Source organism: Heterodontus francisci, chromosome 45 (assembly GCF_036365525.1).
Source record: "Heterodontus francisci isolate sHetFra1 chromosome 45, sHetFra1.hap1, whole genome shotgun sequence".
NCBI classification, from domain to species: domain Eukaryota; kingdom Metazoa; phylum Chordata; class Chondrichthyes; order Heterodontiformes; family Heterodontidae; genus Heterodontus; species Heterodontus francisci.
In genome coordinates this window covers 369,206-396,974 of record NC_090415.1, presented here as the reverse complement: position 1 = coordinate 396,974, position 27,769 = coordinate 369,206, and the positions used below count along the sequence as shown (strand labels likewise).

The following is a 27,769-nucleotide window of genomic DNA, read 5'->3' as shown; positions in this document are numbered from 1 at the left end:
ACCGTCCAGCCTCTATCCCTTGTGTTGACCGTCCAGCCTCGATCCCTTGCCTTGACCGTCCAGCCTCGATCCCTTGTGTTGACCGTCCAGCCTCGATCCCTTGCCTTGACCGTCCAGCCTCGGCCCCTTGCCTTGACCGTCCAGCCTCGATCCCTTGCCTTGACCGTCCAGCCTCTACAGCGGGGCCTCTAGTCTGGGAGGTTGGAGGGAGTTTCGGGGCAGGGGAAAAGGGTCCCAGGTGATCCACCTCCCTTTTCCCCAAAGCCCGGGGTTGGGGGAGAGCGGTGGCGGGGGAGGGCGGAAAGTGTGCGGAAATTCGCCTTGGGGTGGCATCACCTATGGCACCCAGCAACCGTGACACACGTCGGGCCTGATATTCGGGATCGAAAATGGAGCCGGACCTAAAGTGGGAGACACAGGCCCGGCACCCACCCTTCCCTCCCTCCCCATTCCCTGCGCCCCCCCCACCCCCCAACTAGGACCAATATTAACCCCATGTTCCGGCCAGGCTGGTGATACTACGGTGACGGGGCAGTGGGAAGAGGCCTGTCAGAGTCTCTGGGGAGGGAAGGGGGATGCTCCCCAGAGGCTGTGCTCGGTGGGAGGCAGGGCTGAGCCTGGGGCCCGGTCCTGGGACTGGGCCTGTGCCCGGGCTGCTGGTGGACCCTCTGTCGGTGGGTCTTGAGGTGAGAGGACTGGGTGAAGGCCCGGCCGCACTCGGCACAGCGGTAGGGTCTCTCACCGGTGTGGATGAGCCGGTGACGGCGGAGAGCGGATGAGACAGCGAAGGACTTCCCGCAGAGGGTGCACACACAAGGCCGCTCGCCCGTGTGGGCCAGCTGGTGCTTGGCAGCCTGCGACGGGTAGCGGAAGAGCTTGTGGCAGAGCGGGCACTGGTGCTCGGGCTTAGGGGGCCGGCGGTCGGCAACCCCCTCCCCCGCCTCGCCTGAGGCTCTGCCCCCAGCGTGGGCCCTCTGGTGCGCCCGGAGCTGGGAGGGGTAACGGAACGCCTTGGGGCAGACCGGGCACTGGTGCGGTCTCTCCCCAGGCTGTAGCCTCCGCCGACGGGACTTGCCCGGGCCTGAGGCCTCGCGGTGGGAGCCCTGGTGCTTCAGCAGGCTGCTCTGAGCCCGGAAGGCTTTGCCACACTCCTCGCACTGGAAGGAGGCCTGGGGCCTGGGCCGAGAGTGCACCCGCCGGTGAGTCTTGAGGTGGGAGGACTGGGTGAAAGCCTTGCCACACAGGTTGCACTCGTAGGGCCTCTCGCCGGCGTGGATCAGCCGGTGCCGGAGCAGGGCCGAGGAGACGGAGAAGCCTTTTCCGCAAAGGCCACAGCGGAAGGGCCGCTCGCCCGTGTGGACCCGCTGGTGCAGGGCCAGGCGGGACGGGTAGAGGAAGTGCTTGGGGCAGAACTGGCACTGGTGGGTGCGGGGGCCCCGGCCCTCCCCGGGGCCCTGACCCTGAGCCCTCTCCTGCCTCCTGGGCCTGTCCCCGGCCGAGGCCCCGCCCCCAGGCCCGTGCCGCAGCCTCTGGTGGGCCCCCAGCTTGGAGGAGGAGGCAAAGGCCCGGCCGCAGAGGCCGCAGGGGTAGGGCCGCTCGCCCGTGTGCACGGCCTGGTGCAGCGCCAGCTGCGACGGGTAGCGGAAGCGCTTGGGGCAGTGCGGGCAGGCGCAGGGCCGCTCCTCCGGGACCTCGGCCTGCCCGCACAGGCTCCCCGGCGCCCGCTGGTGGGCCCGCAGGTGGGCCAGCCAGCGGAAGGGCCGGCCGCAGCCACCGCAGGGGTGGGACCTCCCCTCGCCCGTGTGGGTGTGCTGGTGGCGGAGCAGGGCCGAGGACTGGGTGAAGCCCTTACTGCAGAGGGTGCAGCGGAAGGGCCGCTCGCCGGTGTGGGTGAGCTGGTGGGCCCTCAGCTTGGAGGGGACGGAGAAGCCTTTCCCGCACAGGCTGCAGGGGAAGGGGCGCTCGCCGGTGTGGACCCGCTGGTGGAGAGTCAGCTGCGACGGGTAGCGGAAAGCCCGCGGGCAGAAACCGCACTGGTGCACGGCCGGCTGGCTGCCCTGGCAGCAACGGTGGGCTGCCACCGATCGGAAGCGGCTGAAGCCCTTGCCGCAGGCCGTGCAGATGAAGGGGCCGCCCTCGGCCGGCGCCTGCGGGGGGCGTCCCCCCGACTCCCCGGCCGCCGCCCCGTGCGTCCTCTGGTGGGCCTTGAGGTGGGAGGACTGGCTGAAGGAGCGCCCGCACTCGCCGCAGCGGTACAGCCGTTCGCCGGTGTGGATGTGCTGGTGCCGCAGGAGGGCCGAGGACTGGGTGAAGCCTTTGCCGCAGGCCGTGCACTTGAAGGGCTTGTCGCCCGTGTGGACGTGCTGGTGCGAGCGCAGCTTGGAGGGGACGGTGAAGCCTTTCCCACACAGGCCGCAGCGGAAGGGCCTCTCCCCGGTGTGCATGCGCCGGTGCATGGCCAGCTGCGAGGGGTAGGGGAAAGCCCGCGGGCAGAAGCTGCACTGGTAGGCCCGAGGCAGGCCTCCGCCGTGCGCCCGCTCGTGCGCCCGCAGCAGCGACGGGTAGGGGAAGCGCCGCTCACACAGGCGGCACTGCAGGGCCTTGGCGGGGGCCGAGTGCGCCCGCTCGTGTGCCCGCAGCGAGTCCAGGCGGGCGAACTCTTTGCCGCAGGAGCCGCAGCGGTGGGGGCCCGGCCGGGCGTGCGCCAGCTGGTGCTTGGCCAGAGTGGAGGCTGCCCGGAAGGCGGTGCCGCACAGGCTGCAGGCAAACGGCCTCTCGCCGGTGTGCAGCCGCCGGTGGGTCTTCAGGTGCGAGGACTGCGTGAAGGCCTTGCCGCAGTCGGGGCACTGGTGCGGCCTCTCGCCCGTGTGGATCAGCTGGTGCCGCTGCAGCACCGAGGAGACGGAGAAGCCCTTGCCGCAGACGGGGCACTTGCAGGGCCGCTCGCCAGTGTGCGCCTGGCGGTGCTTGGCGAGCTGCGATGGGTACAGGAAGGCCTTGCCACACAGGCTGCAGCGGTAAGGCCGCTCGGCCGTGTGCAGCCGCCGATGGTCAGCCAGCGAGCGGGCCTTGGCGAACTCCTTGGCGCAGACCACGCAGCGCCAGGGGCCTGGGTCCTGGTGCACTTGGCGGTGACGGGAAAGGCCATGCCGGGAGGCGAAATGCTCGGGGCAGTCCGGGCACCTGAACGTCTTCTCGCGCAAGTGGGTCCGCTGGTGCAACTTCAACTGCGACGGATAACGGAAGGACCTGGGGCAAGACAGGCAGCGGTGAGGTCGGCCTGGGACCGAGGGCAGCTCCAGAGCAGTGGCTGGACTGTCGGCAACTGGCATCACAGCCGCAGGTTCCACAGGTTCAGACTTCCAGGCCTCGATCTCCATTTTCGGCACGTTACAGGGAAATCTGCAAAACAAAAAAGACCCATAAATATTAACACATTCCAGGAGACCCCTCTGTAAATATTAACACATTCCCGGAGACCCCCCTGTAAATATTAACACATTCCCGGAGACCCCCCTGTAAATATTAACACACTCCGGAAGACCCCCCTGTAAATATTAACACACTCCCGGAGACCCCTCTGTAAATATTAACACACACCCGGAGACTCCCCTGTAAATATTAACACACTCCCGGAGACCCCCCTGTAAAAATTAACACACACCCGGAGACCCCCTGTAAATATTAATATACTCCGGAGACCCCCTGTAAATAATAACACACTCCCGGAGACCCCCCCCTGTAAATATTAACACACTCCCAGAGACCCCCCTGTAAATATTAACACATTCCCGGAGACCCCCCTGGAAATATTAACACCTTCCCGGAGACCCCCCTGTAAATAGTAACACATTCTCGGAGACCCCGCTGTAAATAATAACACACTCCCAGAGACACCCCTGTAAATATTAACACACTCCCGGGCACACGCCTGTAAATATTAACACATTCTCGGAGACCCCCATGTAAATATTAACACATTCCCGGAGACCCCCCTGGAAATATTAACACAGTCCCGGAGACCCCCCTGTATATATTAACAGATTCTCGGAGACCCGCTGTAAATATTAACACACACCCGGAGACCCTCTGTAAATATTAACACATTCCCGGAGACCCACCTGTAAATATTAACACATTCCCGGAGACCCCCAGTAAATATTAACACATTCCCGGAGACCCCCCTGTAAATATTAACACATTCCCGGAGACACCCTGTAAATATTAACACACTCCCGGAGACCCTCTGTAAATATTAACACATTCCCGGAGACCCCCAGTAAATATTAACACATTCCCGGAGACCCCCCTGTAAATATTAACACATTCCCGGAGACACCCTGTAAATATTAACACACTCCCAGAGACCCCCTGTAAATATTAACACACTCCCGGAGACCCCCCTGTAAATATTAACACATTCCCGGAGACCCACCTGTAAATATTAACACATTCCCGGAGACCCCCCTGTAAATATTAACACATTCCCGGAGACCCCCCTGTAAATATTAATACATTCCGGGAGACCCCCCCTACAAATATTAACACACTCCCGGAGACCTCCCTGTAAATATTAACACACTCCCGGAGACCCCCTGTAAATATTAACACACACCCGGGGAACCCCCTTAAATATTAACACATTCCCGGAGACCCCCCCATAAATATTAACACACTCCCGGAGACCTCCCTGTAAATATTAACACACTCCCGGAGACCCCCACTGTAAATATTAACACACTCCCGGAGACCCCCCCTGTAAAAATTAACACACTCCCGGAGACCCCCTGTAAATATTAACACACACCCAGAGACCCCCCTGTAAATATTAACACACTCCCGGGGACACCCCTGTAAATATTAACACATTCCGGGGACACCCTGTAAATATTAACACACACCCGGAGACCCCCCTGTATATATTAACACACTCCCGGAGACCCCCTGTAAATATTAACACACTCCCGGAGACCTCCCTGTAAATATTAACACACTCCCGGAGACCCCCTGTAAATATTAACACACACCCGGGGAACCCCCTTAAATATTAACACATTCCCGGAGACCCCCCCATAAATATTAACACACTCCCGGAGACCTCCCTGTAAATATTAACACACTCCCGGAGACCCCCACTGTAAATATTAACACACTCCCGGAGACCCCCCCTGTAAAAATTAACACACTCCCGGAGACCCCCTGTAAATATTAACACACTCCCGGGGACACCCCTGTAAATATTAACACATTCCGGGGACACCCTGTAAATATTAACACACACCCGGAGACCCCCCTGTATATATTAACACACTCCCGGAGACACCCCTGTAAATATGAACACATTCCCGGAGACCCCATGCAAATATTAACACACTCCCGGAGACCCCCCCTGTAAATATTAACACAGTCCCGGAGACCCCACTGTATATATTAACAGATTCCCGGAGACCCCCTGTAAATATTAACACAGTCCCGGAGACCCCACTGTATATATTAACAGATTCCCGGAGACCCCCTGTAAATATTAACACAGTCCCGGAGACCCCACTGTATATATTAACAGATTCCCGGAGACCCCCTGTAAATATTAACACAGTCCCGGAGACCCCACTGTAAATATTAACACACACCCGGAGACCCCCTGTAAATATTAACACACACCCGGAGACCCCCTGTAAATATTAACACACACCCGGAGACCCCCCTGTAAATATTAACACATACCCGGAGACCCCCTGTAATTATTAATATACTCCAGAGAAACCCCTGTAAATATTAACACACTCCCGGGGACCCCCTGTAAATATTAACACACACTCAGGAGACCCCCCCCCTGTAAATATTACCAGACTCCCGGAGACCCCCAGTAAATATTAACACACTCCCAAAGACCCCCTGTAAATATTAACACACTCCCGGGGACACCCTGTAAATATTAACACACTCCCGGGGACACCCTGTAAATATGAACACACTCCCGGGGACCCCCTGTAAATATTAACACACTCCCGGGGACACCCTGTAAATATTAACACACTCCCGCGGACTCCCTGTAAATATTAACACACTCCCGGAGACCCCCCTGTAAATATTAACACACTCCCGGGGACACCCCTGTAAATATTAACACACTCCCGGGGACACCCCTGTAAATATTAACACACTCCCAGGGACCCCCTGTAAATATTAACACACTCCCGGGGACACCCCTGTAAATATTAACACACTCCCGGGGACTCCCTGTAAATATTAACACACACCCGGAGACCCCCCTGTTAATAATAACACACTCCCGGAGACCCCCTGTAAATATTAACACATTCCCGGGGACACCCCTGTAAATATTAACACACACCCGGAGACCCCCCTGTTAATAATAACACACTCCCGGAGACCCCCTGTAAATATTAACACACTCCCGGGGACACCCCTGTAAATATTAACACATTCCTGGAGACCCCCCTGTTAATAATAACACACTCCCGGGGACCCCCTGTAAATATTAACACACTCCCGGGGACACCCCTGTAAATATTAACACATTCCCGGAGACCCCCTGTAAATATTAACACACTCCCGGGGACACCCCTGAAAATATTAACACAAACACGGAGACCACCCCCTGTAAATATTAACACACACCCGGAGACCCCCTGTAAATATTAACACACACCCGGAGACCCTCTGTAAATATTAACACATTCCCGGAGACCCCCTGTAAATATTAACACACACCCGGAGACCCTCTGTAAATATTAACACATTCCCGGAGACCCCCTGTAAATCTTAACACAGTCCCGGAGACCCCCTGTAAATATTAACACACACCCGCGGACCCCCTGTAAATATTAACACACACCCGGAGACCCCCAGAAAATATTAACACATTCCCAGAGACCCCCTGTAAATATTAACACATTTCCGGAGACCCAGCTGTAAATATTAACACATTCCCGCTGACCCCCTGCAAATATTAACACATTCCCGGAGACCCCCAGTAAATATTAACACATTCCCGGAGACCCCCCGGTAAATATTAACACATTCCCGGAGACCCCCTGTAAATATTAACACACTCCCGGGTACCCCCTGTAAATATTAACACATTCCCGGAGACCCCCCTGTAAATATTAACACCTTCCCGGAGACCCCCCTGTAAATAGTAACACATTCTCGGAGACCCCCCTGTAAATAATAACACACTCCCAGAGACCCCCCTGTAAATATTAACACACTCCCGGGCACACCCCTGTAAATATTAACACATTCCCGGAGACCCCCCTGGAAATATTAACACAGTCCCGGAGACCCCCCTGTATATATTAACAGATTCTCGGAGACCCCCTGTAAATATTAACACACTCCCGGGGACCCCCTGTAAATATTAACACCTACCCGGAGACCCCCTGTAAATATTAACACACACCCGGAGACCCTCTGTAAATATTAACACATTCCCGGAGACCCACCTGTAAATATTAACACACTCCCGGAGACCCCCCTGTAAATATTAACACACACCCGGAGACCCTCTGTAAATATTAACACATTCCCGGAGACCCACCTGTAAATATTAACACACTCCCGGAGACCCCCCTGTAAATATTAACACATTCCCGGAGACCCCCAGTAAATATTAACACATTCCCGGAGACCCCCCTGTAAATATTAACACATTCCCGGAGACACCCTGTCAATATTAACACACTCCCGGGTACCCCCTGTAAATATTAACACATTCCGGGAGACCCCCCCACAAATATTAACACACTCCCGGAGACCTCCCTGTAAATATTAACACACTCCCGGAGACCCCCCCCTGTAAATATTAACACACTCCCGGAGACCCCCTGTAAATATTAACACACACCCGGGGAACCCCCTTAAATATTAACACATTCCTGGAGACCCCCCCATAAATATTAACACACTCCCGGAGACCTCCCTGTAAATATTAACACACTCCCGGAGACCCCCACTGTAAATATTAACACACTCCCGGAGACCCCCTGTAAATATTAACACACACCCAGAGACCCCCCTGTAAATATTAACACACTCCCGGGGACACCCCTGTAAATATTAACACATTCCGGGGACACCCTGTAAATATTAACACACACCCGGAGACCCCCCTGTATATATTAACACACTCCTGGAGACACCCCTGTAAATATGAACACATTCCCGGAGACCCCATGCAAATATTAACACATTCCCGGAGACCCCCCCTGTAAATATTAACACAGTCCCGGAGACCCCACTGTATATATTAACACAGTCCCGGAGACCCCACTGTATATATTAACAGATTCCCGGCGACCCCCTGTAAATATTAACACACACCCGGAGACCCCCTGTAAATATTAACACACATCCGGAGACCCCCCTGTAAATATTAACACATACCCGGAGACCCCCTGTAATTATTAATATACTCCAGAGACCCCCCTGTAAATATTAACACACTCCCGGGGACCCCCTGTAAATATTAACACACACTCAGGAGACCCCCCCCCTGTAAATATTACCAGACTCCCGGAGACCCCCAGTAAATATTAACACACTCCCAAAGACCCCCTGTAAATATTAACACACTCCCGGGGACACCCTGTAAATATTAACACACTCCCGGGGACACCCTGTAAATATTAACACACTCCCGCGGACTCCCTGTAAATATTAACACACTCCCGGATACCCCGCTGTAAATATTAACACACTCCGGGAGACCCCCTGTAAATATTAACACACTCCCGGGGACACCCCTGTAAATATTAACACACTCCCGGGGACCCCCTGTAAATATTAACACACTCCCGGGGACACCCCTGTAAATATTAACACACTCCCGGGGACTCCCTGTAAATATTAACACACACCCGGAGACCCCCCTGTTAATAATAACACACTCCCGGAGACCCCCCTGTAAATATTAAAACATTCCCGTGACCCCAGTAAATATTAACACATTCCAGGAGACCCCAGTAAATATTAACACACTCCCGGAGACCCCCCTGTAAATATTAACACATTCCCGGAGACCCCAGTAAATATTAACACACTCCCGGAGACCCCATGTGAATATTAACACACAGCCGGAGACACCCTGTAAATATTAGCACACTCCCGGAGACCCCCTGTAAATATGAACACATTCCCGGAGACTCCCTGTAAATATTAACACATTCCCGGAGACCCCCTGTAAATATGAACACATTCCCGGAGACTCCCTGTAAATATTAACACATTCCCGGAGACCCCCTGTAAATATTAACACACACCCGGAGACCCTCTGTAAATATTAACACATTCCCGGAGACCCCCTGTAAATATTAACACAGTCCCGGAGACCCCCTGTAAATATTAACACACACCCGCGGACCCCCTGTAAATATTAACACACACCCGGAGACCCTCTGTAAATATTAACACATTCCCGGAGACCCCCTGTAAATATTAACACAGTCCCGGAGACCCCCTGTAAATATTAACACACACCCGCGGACCCCCTGTAAATATTAACACACTCCCGGAGTCCCCCCCTGTAAATATTAACACACACCCGGAGACCCCCAGAAAATATTAACACATTCCCGGAGACCCCCTGTAAATATTAACACATTTCCGGAGACCCAGCTGTAAATATTAACACATTCCCGCTGACCCCCTGCAAATATTAACACATTCCCGGAGACCCCCAGTAAATATTAACACATTCCCGGAGACCCCCCTGTAAATATTAACACATTCCCGGAGACCCCCTGTAAATATTAACACATTCTCGGAAACCCTCCTGTAAATATTAACACACTACCAGAGACCCCCCTGTAAATATTAACACACTCCCGGGGACACCCGTGTAAATATTAACACACTCCCAGGGTCCACCTGTAAATATTAACACACACCCGGAGACCCCCCTGTAAATATTAACACACTCCCGGAGACACCCCTGAAAATATGAACACATTCCCGGAGACACCCTGTAAATATTAACACACTCCCGGGGACCCCCTGTAAATATTAACACACACCCGGAGACACCCCTGTAAATATTAACATACACCCGGAGACCCCCTGTAAATATTAACACACTCCTGGGGACACCCCTGTAAATATTAACACACTCCGGAGACCCCCCTGTAAATATTAACACACTCCTGGGGACACCCCTGTAAATATTAACACACTCACGGAGACCACCCCCTGTAAATATTGACACACTCCCGGAGACCCCCTGTAAATATGAACACATTCCCGGAGACCCCCTGTAAATATTAGCACATTCCCGGGGACCCCCTGTAAATATTAACACACACCCGGAGACCCCCTGTAAATATTAACACACACCCGGAGACCCTCTGTAAATATTAACACATTCCCGGAGACCCCCTGTGAATATTAACACACTCCCGGAGACCCCCCTGTAAATATTAACACACTCCCGGGTACCCCCTGTAAATATTAACACACACCCGGAGACCCCCAGAAAATATTAACACACTCCCGGAGACCCACCTGTAAATATTAACACATTCCCGCTGACCCCCTGCAAATATTAACACATTCCCGGAGACCCCCCTGTAAATATTAACACATTCCCGGAGACCCACCTGTAAATATTAACACATTCTCGCTGACCCCCTGCAAATATTAACACATTCCCGGAGACCCACCTGTAAATATTAATACGTTCCCGCTGACCCCCTGTAAATATTAACACATTCCCGCTGACCCCCTGCAAATATTAACACATTCCCGGAGACCCACCTGTAAATATTAACACATTCCCGCTGACCCCCTGTAAATATTAACACATTCCCGGAGACCCACCTGTAAATATTAACACATTTCCGCTGACCCCCTGCAAATATTAACACATTCCCGGAGACCCCCCTGTAAATATTAACATATTCCCGGAGACCCCCATGTAAATATTAACACATTCCCGGAGACCCCCCTGTAAATATGAACACATTCTCGGATACCACCCTGTAAATATTAACACGCTCCCAGAGACCCCCCTGTAAATATTAACACATTCCGGGGACACCCCTGTAAATATGAACACATTCCTGCAGACCCCCTGTAAATATTAACACATTCCTGGAGACCCCCCTGCAAATATTAACACACTCCCGGAGACCCCCCTGTAAATATTAACAGATTCCCGGAGACCCCCTGTAAATATTAACACACTCCCGGGGACCCCCTGTAAATATTAACACACTCCCGGAGACCCCCCTGTAAATATTAACACACTCCCGGAGATCCCCCTGTAAATATTAACACACTCCCGGGGACCCCCCTGTAAATATTAACACACTCCCGGAGACCCTCTGTAAATATTAACACACACCCAGGGACCCCCTGTAAATATTAACACATTTCCGGAGACCCCCCTGTAAATATTAACCAACTCCCGGAGACCCCCCTATAAATATTAACACACTCCCGGGGACTCCCTGTAAATATTAATACACGACCAGAAACCCCCCTGTAAATATGAACACATTCCCGGAGACCCCCTGTAAATATTAACACACAGCCGGAGCCCCCCCCTGTAAATATGAACACATTCCCGGAGACCCCCTGTAAATATTAACACATTCCCGGAGACCCCCCTGTAAATATTAACACACTCCCGGAGACCCCCCGTAAATATTAACACAATCACGTAGACCCCCCTTTAAATATTAACACACTCCCGGGGACCCCCTGTAAATATTAACACACACCCGGAGACCCCCTGTAAATATTAACACACACCCTGAAACCCCCTGTAAATATTAACACATTCCCGGAGACCCCCTGAAAATATCAACACATGCCCGGAGTGCCCCCTGTAAATATTAACACACTCCCGGAGACCCCCTGTAAATATGAACACATTCCCGGAGTCCCCCCTGTAAATATTATCATATTCGCAGAAACCCCCTGTAAATATTAACACACTCCCGGAGACCCCCCTGTAAATATTAACAAACTCCCGCGGACCCACTGTAAATATTGACACACTCCTGGAGACCCCCTGTAAATATTAACACACTCCCGGGGACCCCCTGTAAATAATAACACACTCCCGGAGACCCACCTGTAAATATTAACACACTCCCGGGGATCCCCTGTAAATATTAACACACACCCGGAGACCCCCTGTAAATATTAACACATGCCCGGAGACCCCCTGTAAATATTAACACACTCCCGGAGACGCCCTGTACATATGAACACATTCCCAGAGACCCCCCTGTAAATATTAACACATTCCCAGAGACCCCCTGTAAATATTAACATACTCCTGGGCACCCCCTGTAAATATTAACACACTCCCGGAGACCCCCCCTGTAAATATTAACACACTCCCGGAGACCCCCCTGAAAATATTAACACGCTCCCGGGGAACCCCCTTAAATATTAACAGACTCCCCGGGACTCCCCTGGAAATATTCACACACTCCCGGGGATCCCCCTGTAAATATTAACACACACCCGGGGACACCCTGTAAATATTAACACACTCCCAGAGACCCCCTGTAAATATTAACACACTCCCGGGGACCCCCTGTAAATATTAACACACTCCCGGAGACCCCATGTAAATATTAACACACTCCCAGAGACCCCCTGTAAATATTAACACACTCCCGGAGACCCCCTGTAAATATTCACACACTCCCGGAGACACCCTGGAAATATTAACACACTCCCGGAGACCCCCCCTGTAAATAAGAACACATTCCCGGAGACCCCCCTGTAAATATTAACTCACTCCCGGAGACCCCCCTGTGAATATTAGCACATTCCCGGACACCCCCTGCAAATATTAACACAATCACGGAGACCCCCCTGTAAATATTAACACACTCCCGGGGACCCCCTGTAAATATTAACACACTCCCGGAGATCCCCCTGTAAATATTAACACACTCCCGGGGACCCCCTGTAAATATTAACACACTCCTGGAGATCCCCCTGTAAATATTAACACACTCCCGGAGACCCCCTGTAAATATTAACACATTCCCGGAGACCCCCTGTAAATATTAACACATTCCCGGACACCCCCTGCAAATATTAACACAATCACGGAGACCCCCCTGTAAATATTAACACACTCCCGGGGACCCCCTGTAAATATTAACACACACCCGGAGACCCCCTGTAAATATTAACACAATCACGGAGACCCCCCTGTAAATATTAACACACTCCCGGGGACCCACTGTAAATATTAACACACACGGAGACCCCCTGTAAATATTAACACACACGCTGAGACCCCCTGTAAATATTAACACATTCCCGGAGACCCCCTGTAAATATCAACACATGCCCGGAGACCCCCTGTAAATATGAACGCATTCCCGGAGACCCCCTGTAAATATTAACACATTCCCAGAGACCCCCTGTAAATATTAACACACTCCCGGAGACAGCCCTGTAAATATTAACAAACTCCCGGGGACCCCCTGTAAATATTAACACACTCCTGGAGACCCCCCTGTAAATATTAACAGATTCCCGGAGACCCTGTAAATATTAACACACTCCCGGGGACGATCTGTAAATATTAACACACACCCGGGGACCCCCTGTAAATATTAACACACACCCGGAGACCCCCTGAAAATATTAACACATTCCCGGAGACCCCCTGTAAATATTAACACACCCCCGGAGACCCCCCTGTAAATATTAACACACACCCAGAGAACCCTGTAAATATTAACACATTCCCGGAGACCCCCTGAAAATATCAACACACAGCCGGAGACCCCCCTGTAAATATGAACACATTCCCGGAGACCCACTGTAAATATTAACACACTCCTGGGGACCCCCTGTAAATATTAACACACACCCGGAGACCCCCTGTAAATATTAACACACACCCGGAGACCCACTGTAAATATCAACACACTCCCGGGGACCCCCTGTAAATATTAACACATTCCCGGAGACCCCCCTGTAAATATAAACACACTCCCGGAGACCCCCTGTGAATATTAACACATTCCCGGACACCCCCTGTAAATATTAATACAATCACGGGGACCCCCCTGTAAATATTAACACACTCCCGGGGACCCCCTGTAAATATTCACACACTCCCGGAGTCCCCCTGTAAATATTAACACACTCCCGGAGTCCCCCTGTAAATATTAACACACTCCCAGAGACCCCCCTGTAAATATTAACACATTCCCGGAGACCCCCCTGCAAATATTAACACACTCCCGGAGACCCCCCTGTAAATATTAACAGATTCCCGGGGACCCCCTGTAAATATTAACACACACCCGGAGACCCTCTGTAAATATTAACACACACCCAGGGACCCCCTGTAAATATTAACACATTCCCGGAGACCCCCTGTAAATATTAACACACAGCCGGAGCCCCCCCCTGTAAATATGAACACATTCCCGGAGACCCCCTGTAAATATTAACACATTCCCGGAGACCCCCCTGTAAATATTAACACACTCCCGGAGACCCCCCGTAAATATTAACACAATCACCTAGACCCCCCTTTAAATATTAACACACTCCCGGGGACCCCCTGTAAATATTAACACACACCCGGAGACCCCCTGTAAATATTAACACACACCCTGAAACCCCCTGTAAATATTAACACATTCCCGGAGACCCCCTGAAAATATCAACACATGCCCGGAGTGCCCCCTGTAAATATTAACACACTCCCGGAGACCCCCTGTAAATATGAACACATTCCCGGAGTCCCCCCTGTAAATATTATCATATTCGCAGAAACCCCCTGTAAATATTAACACACTCCCGGAGACCCCCCTGTAAAGATTAACAAACTCCCGCGGACCCACTGTAAATATTGACACACTCCTGGAGACCCCCTGTAAATATTAAGACACTCCCGGGGACGCCCTGTAAATATTAAGACACTCCCGGGGACGCCCTGTAAATATTAACACACTCCCGGGGACCCCCTGTAAATATTAACACACTCCCGGAGACCCCCCTGTAAATATTAACAAACTCCCGCGGACCCACTGTAAATATTGACACACTCCTGGAGACCCCCTGTAAATATTAAGACACTCCCGGGGACGCCCTGTAAATATTAAGACACTCCCGGGGACGCCCTGTAAATATTAACACATTCCCGGAGACCCACCTGTAAATATTAACACACTCCCGGGGATCCCCTGTAAATATTAACACACTCCCGGAGACACCCTGTAAATATTAACACATGCCCGGAGACCCCCTGTAAATATTAACACACTCCCGGAGACGCCCTGTAAATATGAACACATACCCAGTGACCCCCCTGTAAATATTAACACATTCCCAGAGACCCCCTGTAAATATTAACATACTCCTGGGCACCCCCTGTAAATATTAACACACTCCCGGAGACCCCCTGTAAATATTCACACACTCCCGGAGACACCCTGGAAATATTAACACACTCCCGGAGACCCCCCCTGTAAATAAGAACACATTCCCGGAGACCCCCCTGTAAATATTCACACACTCCCGGAGACCCCCCTGTGAATATTAGCACATTCCCGGACACCCCCTGCAAATATTAACACAATCACGGAGACCCCCCTGTAAATATTAACACACTCCCGGGGACCCCCTGTAAATATTAACACACTCCCGGAGATCCCCCTGTAAATATTAACACACTCCCGGGGACCCCCTGTAAATATTAACACACTCCCGGAGATCCCCCTGTAAATATTAACACACTCCCGGAGACCCCCTGTAAATATTAACACATTCCCGGAGACCCCCTGTAAATATTAACACATTCCCGGACACCCCCTGCAAATATTAACACAATCACGGAGACCCCCCTGTAAATATTAACACACTCCCGGGGACCCCCTGTAAATATTAACACACACCCGGAGACCCCCTGTAAATATTAACACAATCACGGAGACCCCCCTGTAAATATTAACACACTCCCGGGGACCCACTGTAAATATTAACACACACGGAGACCCCCTGTAAATATTAACACACACCCTGAGACCCCCTGTAAATATTAACACATTCCCGGAGACCCCCTGTAAATATCAACACATGCCCGGAGACCCCCTGTAAATATGAACGCATTCCCGGAGACCCCCTGTAAATATTAACACATTCCCAGAGACCCCCTGTAAATATTAACACACTCCCGGAGACAGCCCTGTAAATATTAACAAACTCCCGGGGACCCCCTGTAAATATTAACACACTCCTGGAGACCCCCCTGTAAATATTAACAGATTCCCGGAGACCCCTGTAAATATTAACACACTCCCGGGGACGCTCTGTAAATATTAACACACTCCCGGGGACGCTCTGTAAATATTAACACACACCCGGGGACCCCCTGTAAATATTAACACACACCCGGAGACCCCCTGAAAATATTAACACATTCCCGGAGACCCCCTGTAAATATTAACACACCCCCGGAGACCCCCCTGTAAATATTAACACACACCCAGAGAACCCTGTAAATATTAACACATTCCCGGAGACCCCCTGAAAATATCAACACACAGCCGGAGACCCCCCTGTAAATATGAACACATTCCCGGAGACCCACTGTAAATATTAACACACTCCTGGGGACCCCCTGTAAATATTAACACACACCCGGAGACCCCCTGTAAATATTAACATATTCCCGGAGACCCCCTGTAAATATAAACACACTCCCGGAGACCCCCTGTGAATATTAACACATTCCCGGACACCCCCTGTAAATATTAATACAATCACGGGGACCCCCCTGTAAATATTAACACACTCCCGGGGACCCCCTGTAAATATTAACACACTCCCGGAGTCCCCCTGTAAATATTAACACACTCCCGGAGTCCCCCTGTAAATATTAACACACTCCCAGAGACCCCCCTGTAAATATTAACACATTCCCGGAGACCCCCTGTAAATATTAACACAGTCCCGGGGACCCCCTGTAAATATTAACCGACTCCCGGAGTCCCCCTGTAAATATTAACACACTCCCAGAGACCCCCCTGTAAATATTAACACACTCCCGGAGACCCCCTGTAAATATGAACACATTCCCGGAGACCCCCTGTAAATATTAACATATTCCCAGAGACCCCCTGTAAATATTAACACACTCCCGGAGACCCCCCTGTAAATATTAACAAACTCCCGGGGACCCCCTGTAAATATTAACACACTCCTGGAGACCCCCTGTAAATATGAACACATTCCCGGAGTCCCCCTGTAAATATTAACAAACTCCCGGGGACCCCCTGTAAATATTAACACACTCCTGGAGACCCCCTGTAAATATGAACACATTCCCGGAGACCCCCTGTAAATATTAACACATTCCCGGAGACCCCCCTGTAAATATTAACACACTCCCGGAGACCCCACTGTAAATATTAACAGATTCCCAGAGACCCCCCTGTAAATATTAACATACTCCCGGAGACCCCACTGTAAATATTAACAGATTCCCGGAGACTCCCTGTAAATATTAACACACTCCCGGAGACCCCCCTGTAAATATTAACAAACTCCCGGGGACCCCCTGTAAATATTAACACACTCCTGGAGACCCCCTGTAAATATGAACACATTCCCGGAGTCCCCCTGTAAATATTAACAAACTCCCGGGGACCCCCTGTAAATATTAACACACTCCTGGAGACCCCCTGTAAATATGAACACATTCCCGGAGACCCCCTGTAAATATTAACACATTCCCGGAGACCCCCCTGTAAATATTAACACACTCCCAGAGACCCCACTGTAAATATTAACAGATTCCCGGAGACCCCCCTGTAAATATTAACACACTCCCGGAGACCCCACTGTAAATATTAACAGATTCCCGGAGACTCCCTGTAAATATTAACAAACTCCCGGGGACCCCCTGTAAATATTAACACACTCCTGGAGACCCCCCTGTAAATATTAACACACACCCGGAGTCCCCCTGTAAATATTAACACACTCCTGGAGACCCCCCTGTAAATATTAACACACTCCCGGAGTCCCCCCTGTAAATATTAACACACTCCCGGAGACACCCCCTGTAAATATTAACACACTCCCGGGGACCCCCCCTGTAAATATTAACACACTCCTGGAGACCCCCCTGTAAATATTAACACACTCCCGGAGACCCCCTGTAAATATTAACACACTCCCGGGGATCCCCCTGTAAATATTAACACACTCCCGGAGATCCCCCTGTAAATATTAACACACTCCCGGAGACCCCCTGTAAATATTAACACATTCCCGGAGACCCCCTGTAAATATTAACACATTCCCGGACTCCCCCTGTAAATATTCACACACTCCCGGGGACCCCCTGTAAATATTAACACACACCCGGAGACCCCCTGTAAATATTAACACAATCACGGAGACCCCCCTGTAAATATTAACACACTCCCGGGGACCCACTGTAAATATTAACACACACGGAGACCCCCTGTAAATATTAACACACACCCTGAGACCCCCTGTAAATATTAACACATGCCCGGAGACCCCCCTGTAAATATTAACATATTCCCAGAGACCCCCTGTAAATATTAACACACTCCCGGAGACAGCCCTGTAAATATTAACAAACTCCCGGGGATCCCCTGTAAATATTAACACACTCCTGGGGACTCCCTGTAAATATGAACACACTCCCGGAGACCCCCCTGTAAATATTAACACACTCCCGGAGACCCCCCTGTAAATATTAACAGATTCCCGGAGACCCCTGTAAATATTAACACACTCCCGGGGACGCTCTGTAAATATTAACACACACCCGGGGACCCCCTGTAAATATTAACACACACCCGGAGACCCCCTGAAAATATTAACACATTCCCGGAGACCCCCTGTAAATATTAACACACACCCAGAGAACCCTGTAAATATTAACACATTCCCGGAGACCCCCTGAAAATATCAACACATTCCCGGAGACCCACTGTAAATATTAACACACTCCTGGGGACCCCCTGTAAATATTAACACACACCCGGGGACCCCCTGTAAATATTAACACACACCCGGAGACCCCCTGTAAATATTAACACATTCCCGGACTCCCCCTGTAAATATTCACACACTCCCGGGGACCCCCTGTAAATATTAACACACACCCGGAGACCCCCTGTAAATATTAACACAATCACGGAGACCCCCCTGTAAATATTAACACACTCCCGGGGACCCACTGTAAATATTAACACACACGGAGACCCCCTGTAAATATTAACACACACCCTGAGACCCCCTGTAAATATTAACACATGCCCGGAGACCCCCCTGTAAATATTAACATATTCCCAGAGACCCCCTGTAAATATTAACACACTCCCGGAGACAGCCCTGTAAATATTAACAAACTCCCGGGGATCCCCTGTAAATATTAACACACTCCTGGGGACTCCCTGTAAATATGAACACACTCCCGGAGACCCCCCTGTAAATATTAACACACTCCCGGAGACCCCCCTGTAAATATTAACAGATTCCCGGAGACCCCTGTAAATATTAACACACTCCCGGGGACGCTCTGTAAATATTAACACACACCCGGGGACCCCCTGTAAATATTAACACACACCCGGAGACCCCCTGAAAATATTAACACATTCCCGGAGACCCCCTGTAAATATTAACACACACCCAGAGAACCCTGTAAATATTAACACATTCCCGGAGACCCCCTGAAAATATCAACACATTCCCGGAGACCCACTGTAAATATTAACACACTCCTGGGGACCCCCTGTAAATATTAACACACACCCGGAGACCCCCTGTAAATATTAACATATTCCCGGAGACCCCCTGTAAATATCAACACACTCCCGGGGACCCCCTGTAAATATTAACACATTCCCGGAGACCCCCCTGTAAATATAAACACACTCCCGGAGACCCCCTGTGAATATTAACACATTCCCGGACACCCCCTGTAAATATTAATACAATCACGGGGACCCCCCTGTAAATATTAACACACTCCCGGAGACCCCCCTGTAAATATTAACACACTCCCGGAGACCCCCTGTAAATATTAACACATTCCTGGAGACCCCCTGTAAATCTGAACACATTCCCGGAGACCCCCTGTAAATATTAACAAACTCCCGGGGACCCCCTGTAAATATTAACACACTCCTGGAGACCCCCTGTAAATATGAACACATTCCCGGAGACCCCCTGTAAATATTAACACATTCCCGGAGACCCCCCTGTAAATATTAACACACTCCCGGAGACCCCACTGTAAATATTAACAGATTCCCGGAGACCCCCTGTAAATATTAACACATTCCCGGAGACCCCCCTGTAAATATTAACACACTCCCGGAGACCCCACTGTAAATATTAACAGATTCCCGGAGACTCCCTGTAAATATTAACAAACTCCTGGGGACCCCCTGTAAATATTAACACACTCCTGGAGACCCCCTGTAAATATTAACACATTCCCGGAGATCCCCCTGTAAATATTAACAAACTCCCGGGGACCCCCTGTAAATATTAACACACTCCTGGAGACCCCCCTGTAAATATTAACACACACCCGGAGTCCCCCTGTAAATATTAACACACTCCTGGAGACCCCCCTGTAAATATTAACACACTCCCGGAGTCCCCCTGTAAATATTAACACACTCCTGGAGACCCCCCTGTAAATATTAACACACTCCCGGGGATCCCCCTGTAAATATTAACACACACCCGGGGACTCCCCTGTAAATATTAACACACTCCCGGGGACCCCCTGTAAATATTCACATACTCCCGGAGACCCCCTTGTAAATATTAACACACACCCGGGGACCCCCTGTAAATATTAACACATTCCCGGAGACCCCTGTAAATATTAACACACTCCCGGGGATCCCCTGTAAATATTAACACACTCCCGGGGCTCCCCTGTAAATATTAACACACTCCCGGAGACCCCCTTGTAAATATTAACACACTCCCAGAGACCCCCTGTAAATATTAACACACTTCCGGAGACCCCCCTGTAAATATTAACTCACTCCCGGAGACCCCACTGTAAATATTAACACACCCCCAGGGACCCCCTGTAAATATTAACACATTCCTGGAGACCTCCCTGTAAATATTAACACGCTCCCGGAGACCCCCCTGTAAATATTAACACACACCCGGAGTCCCCCTGTAAATATTAACTCACTCCTGGAGACCCCCTGTAAATATTAACACACTCCTGGAGACCCCCCTGTAAATATTAACACACTCCCGGAGTCCCCCTGTAAATATTAACACACTCCTGGAGACCCCCCTGTAAATATTAACACACTCCCGGGGATCCCCCTGTAAATATTAACACACACCCGGGGACTCCCCTGTAAATATTAACACACTCCCGGGGATCCCCTGTAAATATTAACACACTCCCGGGGATCCCCTGTAAATATTCACATACTCCCGGAGACCCCCTTGTAAATATTAACACACACCCGGGGACCCCCTGTAAATATTAACACATTCCCGGAGACCCCTGTAAATATTAACACACTCCCGGGGATCCCCTGTAAATATTAACACACTCCCGGGGCTCCCCTGTAAATATTAACACACTCCCGGAGACCCCACTGTAAATATTAACACACTCCCGGAGACCCCCTGTAAATATTAACACACTCCCAGAGACCCCCTGTAAATATTAACACACTCCCGGAGACCCCACTGTAAATATTAACACACTCCCGGAGACCCCCTGTAAATATTAACACACTCCCGGAGACCCCCTGTAAATATTAACACACTCCCAGAGACCGCCTGTAAATATTAACACACTCCCGGAGACCCCACTGTAAATATTAACACACTCCCGGAGACCCCCTGTAAATATTAACACACTCCCGGGGACCCCCTGTAAATATTAACACACTCCCAGAGACCCCCTGTAAATATTAACACACTCCCGGAGAACCCCTGTAAATATTAACACACTCCCGGAGACCCCACTGTAAATATTAACACACCCCCGGGGACCCCCTGTAAATATTAACACACTCCCGGAGAACCCCTGTAAATATTAACACACTCCCGGAGACCCCACTGTAAATATTAACACACCCCCGGGGACCCCCTGTAAATATTAACACACTCCCGGGGACCCCCTGTAAATATTAACACACTCCCGGAGACCCCACTGTAAATATTAACACACTCCCGGAGACCCCCTGTAAATATTAACACACTCCCAGAGACCCCCTGTAAATATTAACACACTCCCGGAGACCCCACTGTAAATATTAACACACTCCCGGAGACCCCCTGTAAATATTAACACACTCCCGGAGACCCCCTGTAAATATTAACACACTCCCAGAGACCGCCTGTAAATATTAACACACTCCCGGAGACCCCACTGTAAATATTAACACGCTCCCGGGGACCCCCTGTAAATATTAACACACTCCCAGAGACCCCCTGTAAATATTAACACACTCCCGGGGACCCCCTGTAAATATTAACACACTCCCAGAGACCCCCTGTAAATATTAACACACTCCCGGAGAACCCCTGTAAATATTAACACACTCCCGGAGACCCCACTGTAAATATTAACACACCCCCGGGGACCCCCTGTAAATATTAACACACTCCCGGGGACCCCCTGTAAATATTAACACACTCCCGGAGACCCCACTGTAAATATTAACACACTCCCGGAGACCCCCTGTAAATATTAACACACTCCCAGAGACCCCCTGTAAATATTAACACACTCCCGGAGACCCCCTGTAAATATTAACACACTCCCGGAGACCCCCTGTAAATATTAACACACTCCCGGAGACCCCCCTGTAAACTAACACATTCCCGGGAAGAAAATTGACGTCCGAAACGTTGGAAAATTGAACATTCCTGTATTCCTCCTCCCTTCTCCTCGCTGCTGGGAAACAGAATAGTTTGCCACATTTATTTCTGAAGAGTTTGTGGAACAGGGAGAAATAGCCCCCAACAAATTGAAACGATTAATTATTTAAGAATTAAAACCTCAGCTGCCCAGGTACTTGCCTCGTTGACGCAAATGGAAAAGACACCTGAAGCAGCGACCGGTTTCGCTCACTATTTTCAACCGAGCCCTTTCGCAGAAGAAGAAAGCATGGGCTCTGAAAAGGTCCGAATCGTTCGCCCTGGCTCAAATTCGGTTGCAAAAAGAGATGCGGATGCTTTTGGAAAACAGCAACTGCAAATTGCAGAGGGACAAACAGGACAGTAAGTTTGATCTTCGAAAGGAAAGGGAGATTCACTTGAGAATGGAGAGTAGTTTGAGTTTGAGGGGGGGCTGCAAACCCAGCTGCAGAGTGGTGAGAGAAGCTGCAGCCATGGCAGACGACTATGAGCTTACTCGTAAACCCTTTTCACAAGGAAAGTCCTTCCATAACAATGCCTTCAGAAGAGATAGAAAATGGGAAAGTGAAAAAAGATGGGGTGTTAGTGACAGGGAAATAAGAAGTGAGAGGGCAAGAAGCCCTCCACCAGTAAGGAATATATGAACGCACGAATTAGGAGCAAGCGAAGGCCATTCAGCCCCTCATGCTACTCAAAAAGATCATGAATGATCTATTTGTGTTTCAAATTCCACGCTCTCATCTACCCCAGATAACCTTTGATTCCCTCCCCTAACAAGTATCTATCTCCCTCCGCCTTACAAATACTCAATGACCCCCCCTCCGCCACCTTTTGAGGCAGAGAATCCCAAAGAAACATTTCTCCTCATCTCTGTCCTAAAAGGGCGACACCTAATTTTAAAACAGTGCCCCCTAGTTCTGGACTCACCCACAAGAGGAAACATCCTCTCCACATCCACCTTGTCAAGACCGTTCAGGATCTTATAAACTTCAATCAAGTCTCCCCATCGCTCTTCAAAACTCCAGTGAAAACAAGCCCAGTCTGTCCAACCTTTCCCCATAAGACAACCCGCTCATTCCAGGTATCAATCTAGTAAACCTCCTCTGAACCGCCTCCAACGCATTCACAACCTTCCTTAAAGAAGGAGACCAAAACTGCACACAGTATTCCAGATGTGGTCTCACCAATGGCCCTGCATAACTGAAGCATGACACCCTTACTTTTATTTTCGATTCCTCTCGTAATAAAGGATTGCATTCCATTAGCCGCCTTTATGACTTCCTGTACCTGCGAACTAACATTTTGTGACTCCTGCACCAGAACACCTGGATCCCTCTGCACCTCGGGGTTCTGCAGTCGTTCTCCGTTTAAGTAATACTCTGCTTTTTTGTTCTTCCTGCCAAAGTGAACAACTTCACATTTTCGCACATTATACCCCACCTGCCAGATTTTTGCCCACTCACTCAACCTATCCATGTCGGTCTGCAACCTCCTTATGTCCTCTTCGCAACCTACTTTCCTGCCCATCTTTGTGTCATCTGCAAATTTAGCGACCGTGCCATCGCTCCCCTTAGTGCAACACAATCCCACATGCTACCATCCCACCAGAGAACTCGCTAGAAGCCAGGACTGAGAGAGGGATTGAGAGAGGATAGGTGTTTGCACGCCAGCATCGGCTCCATTTGCAGTGTGATCTCATTTCACGACTGGTGTCTGCCGGGGTTGTCCCTCGTCTACCTGTGGCCGGAATCGACGGCGATGAGTTGGCCAGATGTGAGGTGAGGTGAGGTGAGGTGAGGTGGGGCGAGCGCGCTGATTCTGGGTTGGGGAAAGATCCCGCACCCATTTCCGGGAAGGTTGGTGGGGCGGGGGCACCCGCTACCGGGCGGGGACGATCCCGGGCGATCCGGTACCCGCTACCGGGCGGGGACGATCCCGGGCGATCCGGTACCCGCTGCCGGGCGGGGACGATCCCGGGCGATCCGGTACCCGCTACCGGGCGGGGACGATCCCGGGCGATCCGGTACCCGCTGCCGGGCGGGGACGATCCCGGGCGATCCGGTACCCGCAGCTGGGAGGGGACGATCCCGGGCGATCCGGTACCCGCTGCCGGGCGGGGACGATCCCGGGCGATCCGGTACCCGCTGCCGGGCGGGGACGATCCCGGGCGATCCGGTACCCGCAGCTGGGAGGGGACGATCCCGGGCGATCCGGTACCCGCTGCCGGGCGGGGACGATCCCGGGCGATCCGGTACCCGCTGCCGGGCGGGGACGATCCCGGGCGATCCGGTACCCGCAGCTGGGAGGGGACGATCCCGGGCGATCCGGTACCCGCTGCCGGGCGGGGACGATCCCGGGCGATCCGGTACCCGCTGCCGGGCGGGGACGATCCCGGGCGATCCGGTACCCGCTGCCGGGCGGGGACGATCCCGGGCGATCCAGGACCCGCAGCTGGGAGGGGACGATCCCGGGCGTTCCGGTACCCGCCGCCGGGCGAGGGCGATCCTGGGCGATCCGGTACCTGTCGCCGGGCGAGGGCGATCCCGACGTTCCAGTACCCGCTGCCGGGCGAGGGCGATCCCGGGCGTTCTGGTACCCGCTGCCGGGCGAGGGCGATCCTGACGTTCCAGTACCCGCCGCTGGGTGAGGGCGATCCCGGGTGATCCAGTACCCGCCGCCAGGCAAGGGCGATCCCGGGCAATCCCGGCGTTCCGTTACCCGACACCGGGCGAGGGCGATCCCGGTACCATACGCTGCTGTGCCCTCCCTCTGGAAATGCTGACACCGCTGCCTCCCCCTGCCTCCCCCACAGCCCATAATACTCACAATGGGTTGTCATGGGTAGCAGCCATCCCAGGGACTCCCGGTTGCCATGGAAGCGTTGTTGTTGTTGTTGTCGTCGTCGCTGTCTCCTCCCCTCAGTCTGACCTCTGACCCTCCACCTCCTCCGCCCCCTCCCCCACCCGCACCGATTCCCGCCTCAGTAACGGTCGCCCGGGCCCCGCGCGCCAGCTCAGTCCGCCAGCCGGCCCACAATCCCCCGCGCCGCGCCGGCTCCGCCCCCCCCCCCGCCGCGCATGCGCCGGCGCCCGCCGCTGCCGCTGATCGGGAGCTTTCTGGGGCGCGGGGCCGCCTGGGTAAAGCGGCCGCCATCGGCCCCGCCCCGGCCCGGGCTTCCCCTCCACCCCGCATTCCTGCCCCTGTCTGCGGCTCCAGCCGTGACAACCAGACCCTCCCCTCCCCAGGCAGAGCGATTGCACCCGATTCATCATTTTCCACACACCTGCATTGGTATAGCACCTTTCACAACAACCATTAATGATTTAGACATGAATAGAGGAGGTGTGATGAGTAAGTTCGAAACTGGCGGTGTGGTGAACAGTGAGGAGGAAAGCCTTAGATTACAGGATGATAGAGATGGGCTGGTAAAATGGGCAGAGCTGTGGCAAATGGGATTTAATCCTGAGAAGTGTGAGGTGATGCATTTTGGGAGGACTAACAAGGCAAGGGAATATACAATGGATGGTAGGACCCTAGGAAGTACAGAGGGTCAGAGGGACCTTGGTGTACTTGTCCATAGATCACTGAAGGCAGCTGCACAGGTAGATAAGGTGGTTAGGAAGGCATATGGGATACTTGACTTTATTAGCCAAGGCATAGAATATAAGAGCAGGGAGGTTATGATGGAGCTGTATAAAACACTAGTTAGGCCACAGCTGGAGTACTGTGTACAGTTCTGGGCACCACACTATAGGAAGGATGTGATTGCACTGGAGAGGGTGCAGAGGAGATATTCCAGGATGTTGCCTGGGCTGGAGCATTTCAGCTATGAAGAGAGACTGGAAAGGCTAGGGTTGTTTTCCTTAGAGCAGAGAAGGCTGAGGGGTGACCTGATTGAGGTATACAAAATTATGAGGGGCAATGATAGGGTAGATAGGAAGAAACTTTTTCCCTTAGCGGAGGGGTAATTACCCAGGGGGCTTGGATTTAAGGTAAGGGGCAAGAGGTTTAGAGGGAATTTGAGGAAAACAATTTTCACCCAGAGGGTGGTTGGAATCTGGAACACACTGCCTGAAGGGGTGGTAGAGGCAGGAACCCTCACAACATTTCAGAAGTATTTAGATGAGCACTTGAAATGCCATAACATACAAGGCTACAGGCAAGGTGCTGGAAAATGGGACTAGAATAGTTAGGTGCTTGGTGGCCGGCACAGACACGATGGGCTGAAGGGCCTGTTCCTGCGCTGTATAACTCTCTGACCAGCTGGGCTGAGGCAGGGGGTGGAGTCGGGCGGCACACCCTCTGCGTCATTTGTCTCATTGCTGTTTGTGGACGCCTGCTGTCCAGAGATTAGCATTTCTCTGCAACGCGGCAGTGACTAATGACAGTCTTGCATTCTGCGAGCACCTTTCCCCACCTCAGAACATCCCAAAACTCTGGCAGTGCAGCACTGGCACGTCGGCCTTAATTTTTGTGCTTCAGTCCCGGAGTGAGAATTGACGCGGGGGCAAGAATGCTACCACCTGAGGCACAGCTGACAGACCTAATTCAACATCATTCAATGGCAAATTATCGACAATGCACAGCCTGAGAGTGTGCTGGAGGCAGATTTAATCATAGCTTATCTGAAGAAAAAAGGTTTGCGGGGCTATGGGGAAAAGGCAAGGGAGGGGGCTTGGTGAGTTGTTCTCGCAGAGAGCGGGCACGAACTCAGCGGATCGAACGGCTTTAACCGTTGCATGATTTACGCACCAAACACAGCTGCAACACGAGCCAACCACTATCTGCTCAGTTGGACATTACAATGAAAAAGGGATTTGAAAGGAGTCTCGGTGCGTTGCTGCAGTGCATCTTGTAG

At 51.6% G+C, this 27,769-nt stretch overlaps 2 protein-coding genes across 2 annotated transcripts; one reads left to right on the top strand and one right to left on the bottom strand.

The window, feature by feature from the left end:
* LOC137356500 (zinc finger protein 585A-like) lies at positions 1 to 25,876 on the bottom strand. The gene is made up of 2 exons (XM_068022388.1): positions 25,738 to 25,876; positions 1 to 3,402 (listed from the first exon to the last, which is right to left on the bottom strand). The coding sequence occupies exons 1-2, from the start codon at positions 25,761 to 25,763 to the stop codon at positions 519 to 521; spliced, it is 2,910 nt and encodes a 969-aa protein (XP_067878489.1). The 5' UTR covers positions 25,764 to 25,876; the 3' UTR covers positions 1 to 518.
* Positions 25,784 to 27,769, top strand: LOC137356253 (max-binding protein MNT-like). The gene is made up of 2 exons (XM_068022126.1): positions 25,784 to 26,202; positions 27,673 to 27,769. Exons 1-2 carry the CDS (start codon positions 25,784 to 25,786, stop codon positions 27,767 to 27,769), a joined length of 516 nt encoding a protein of 171 aa, XP_067878227.1.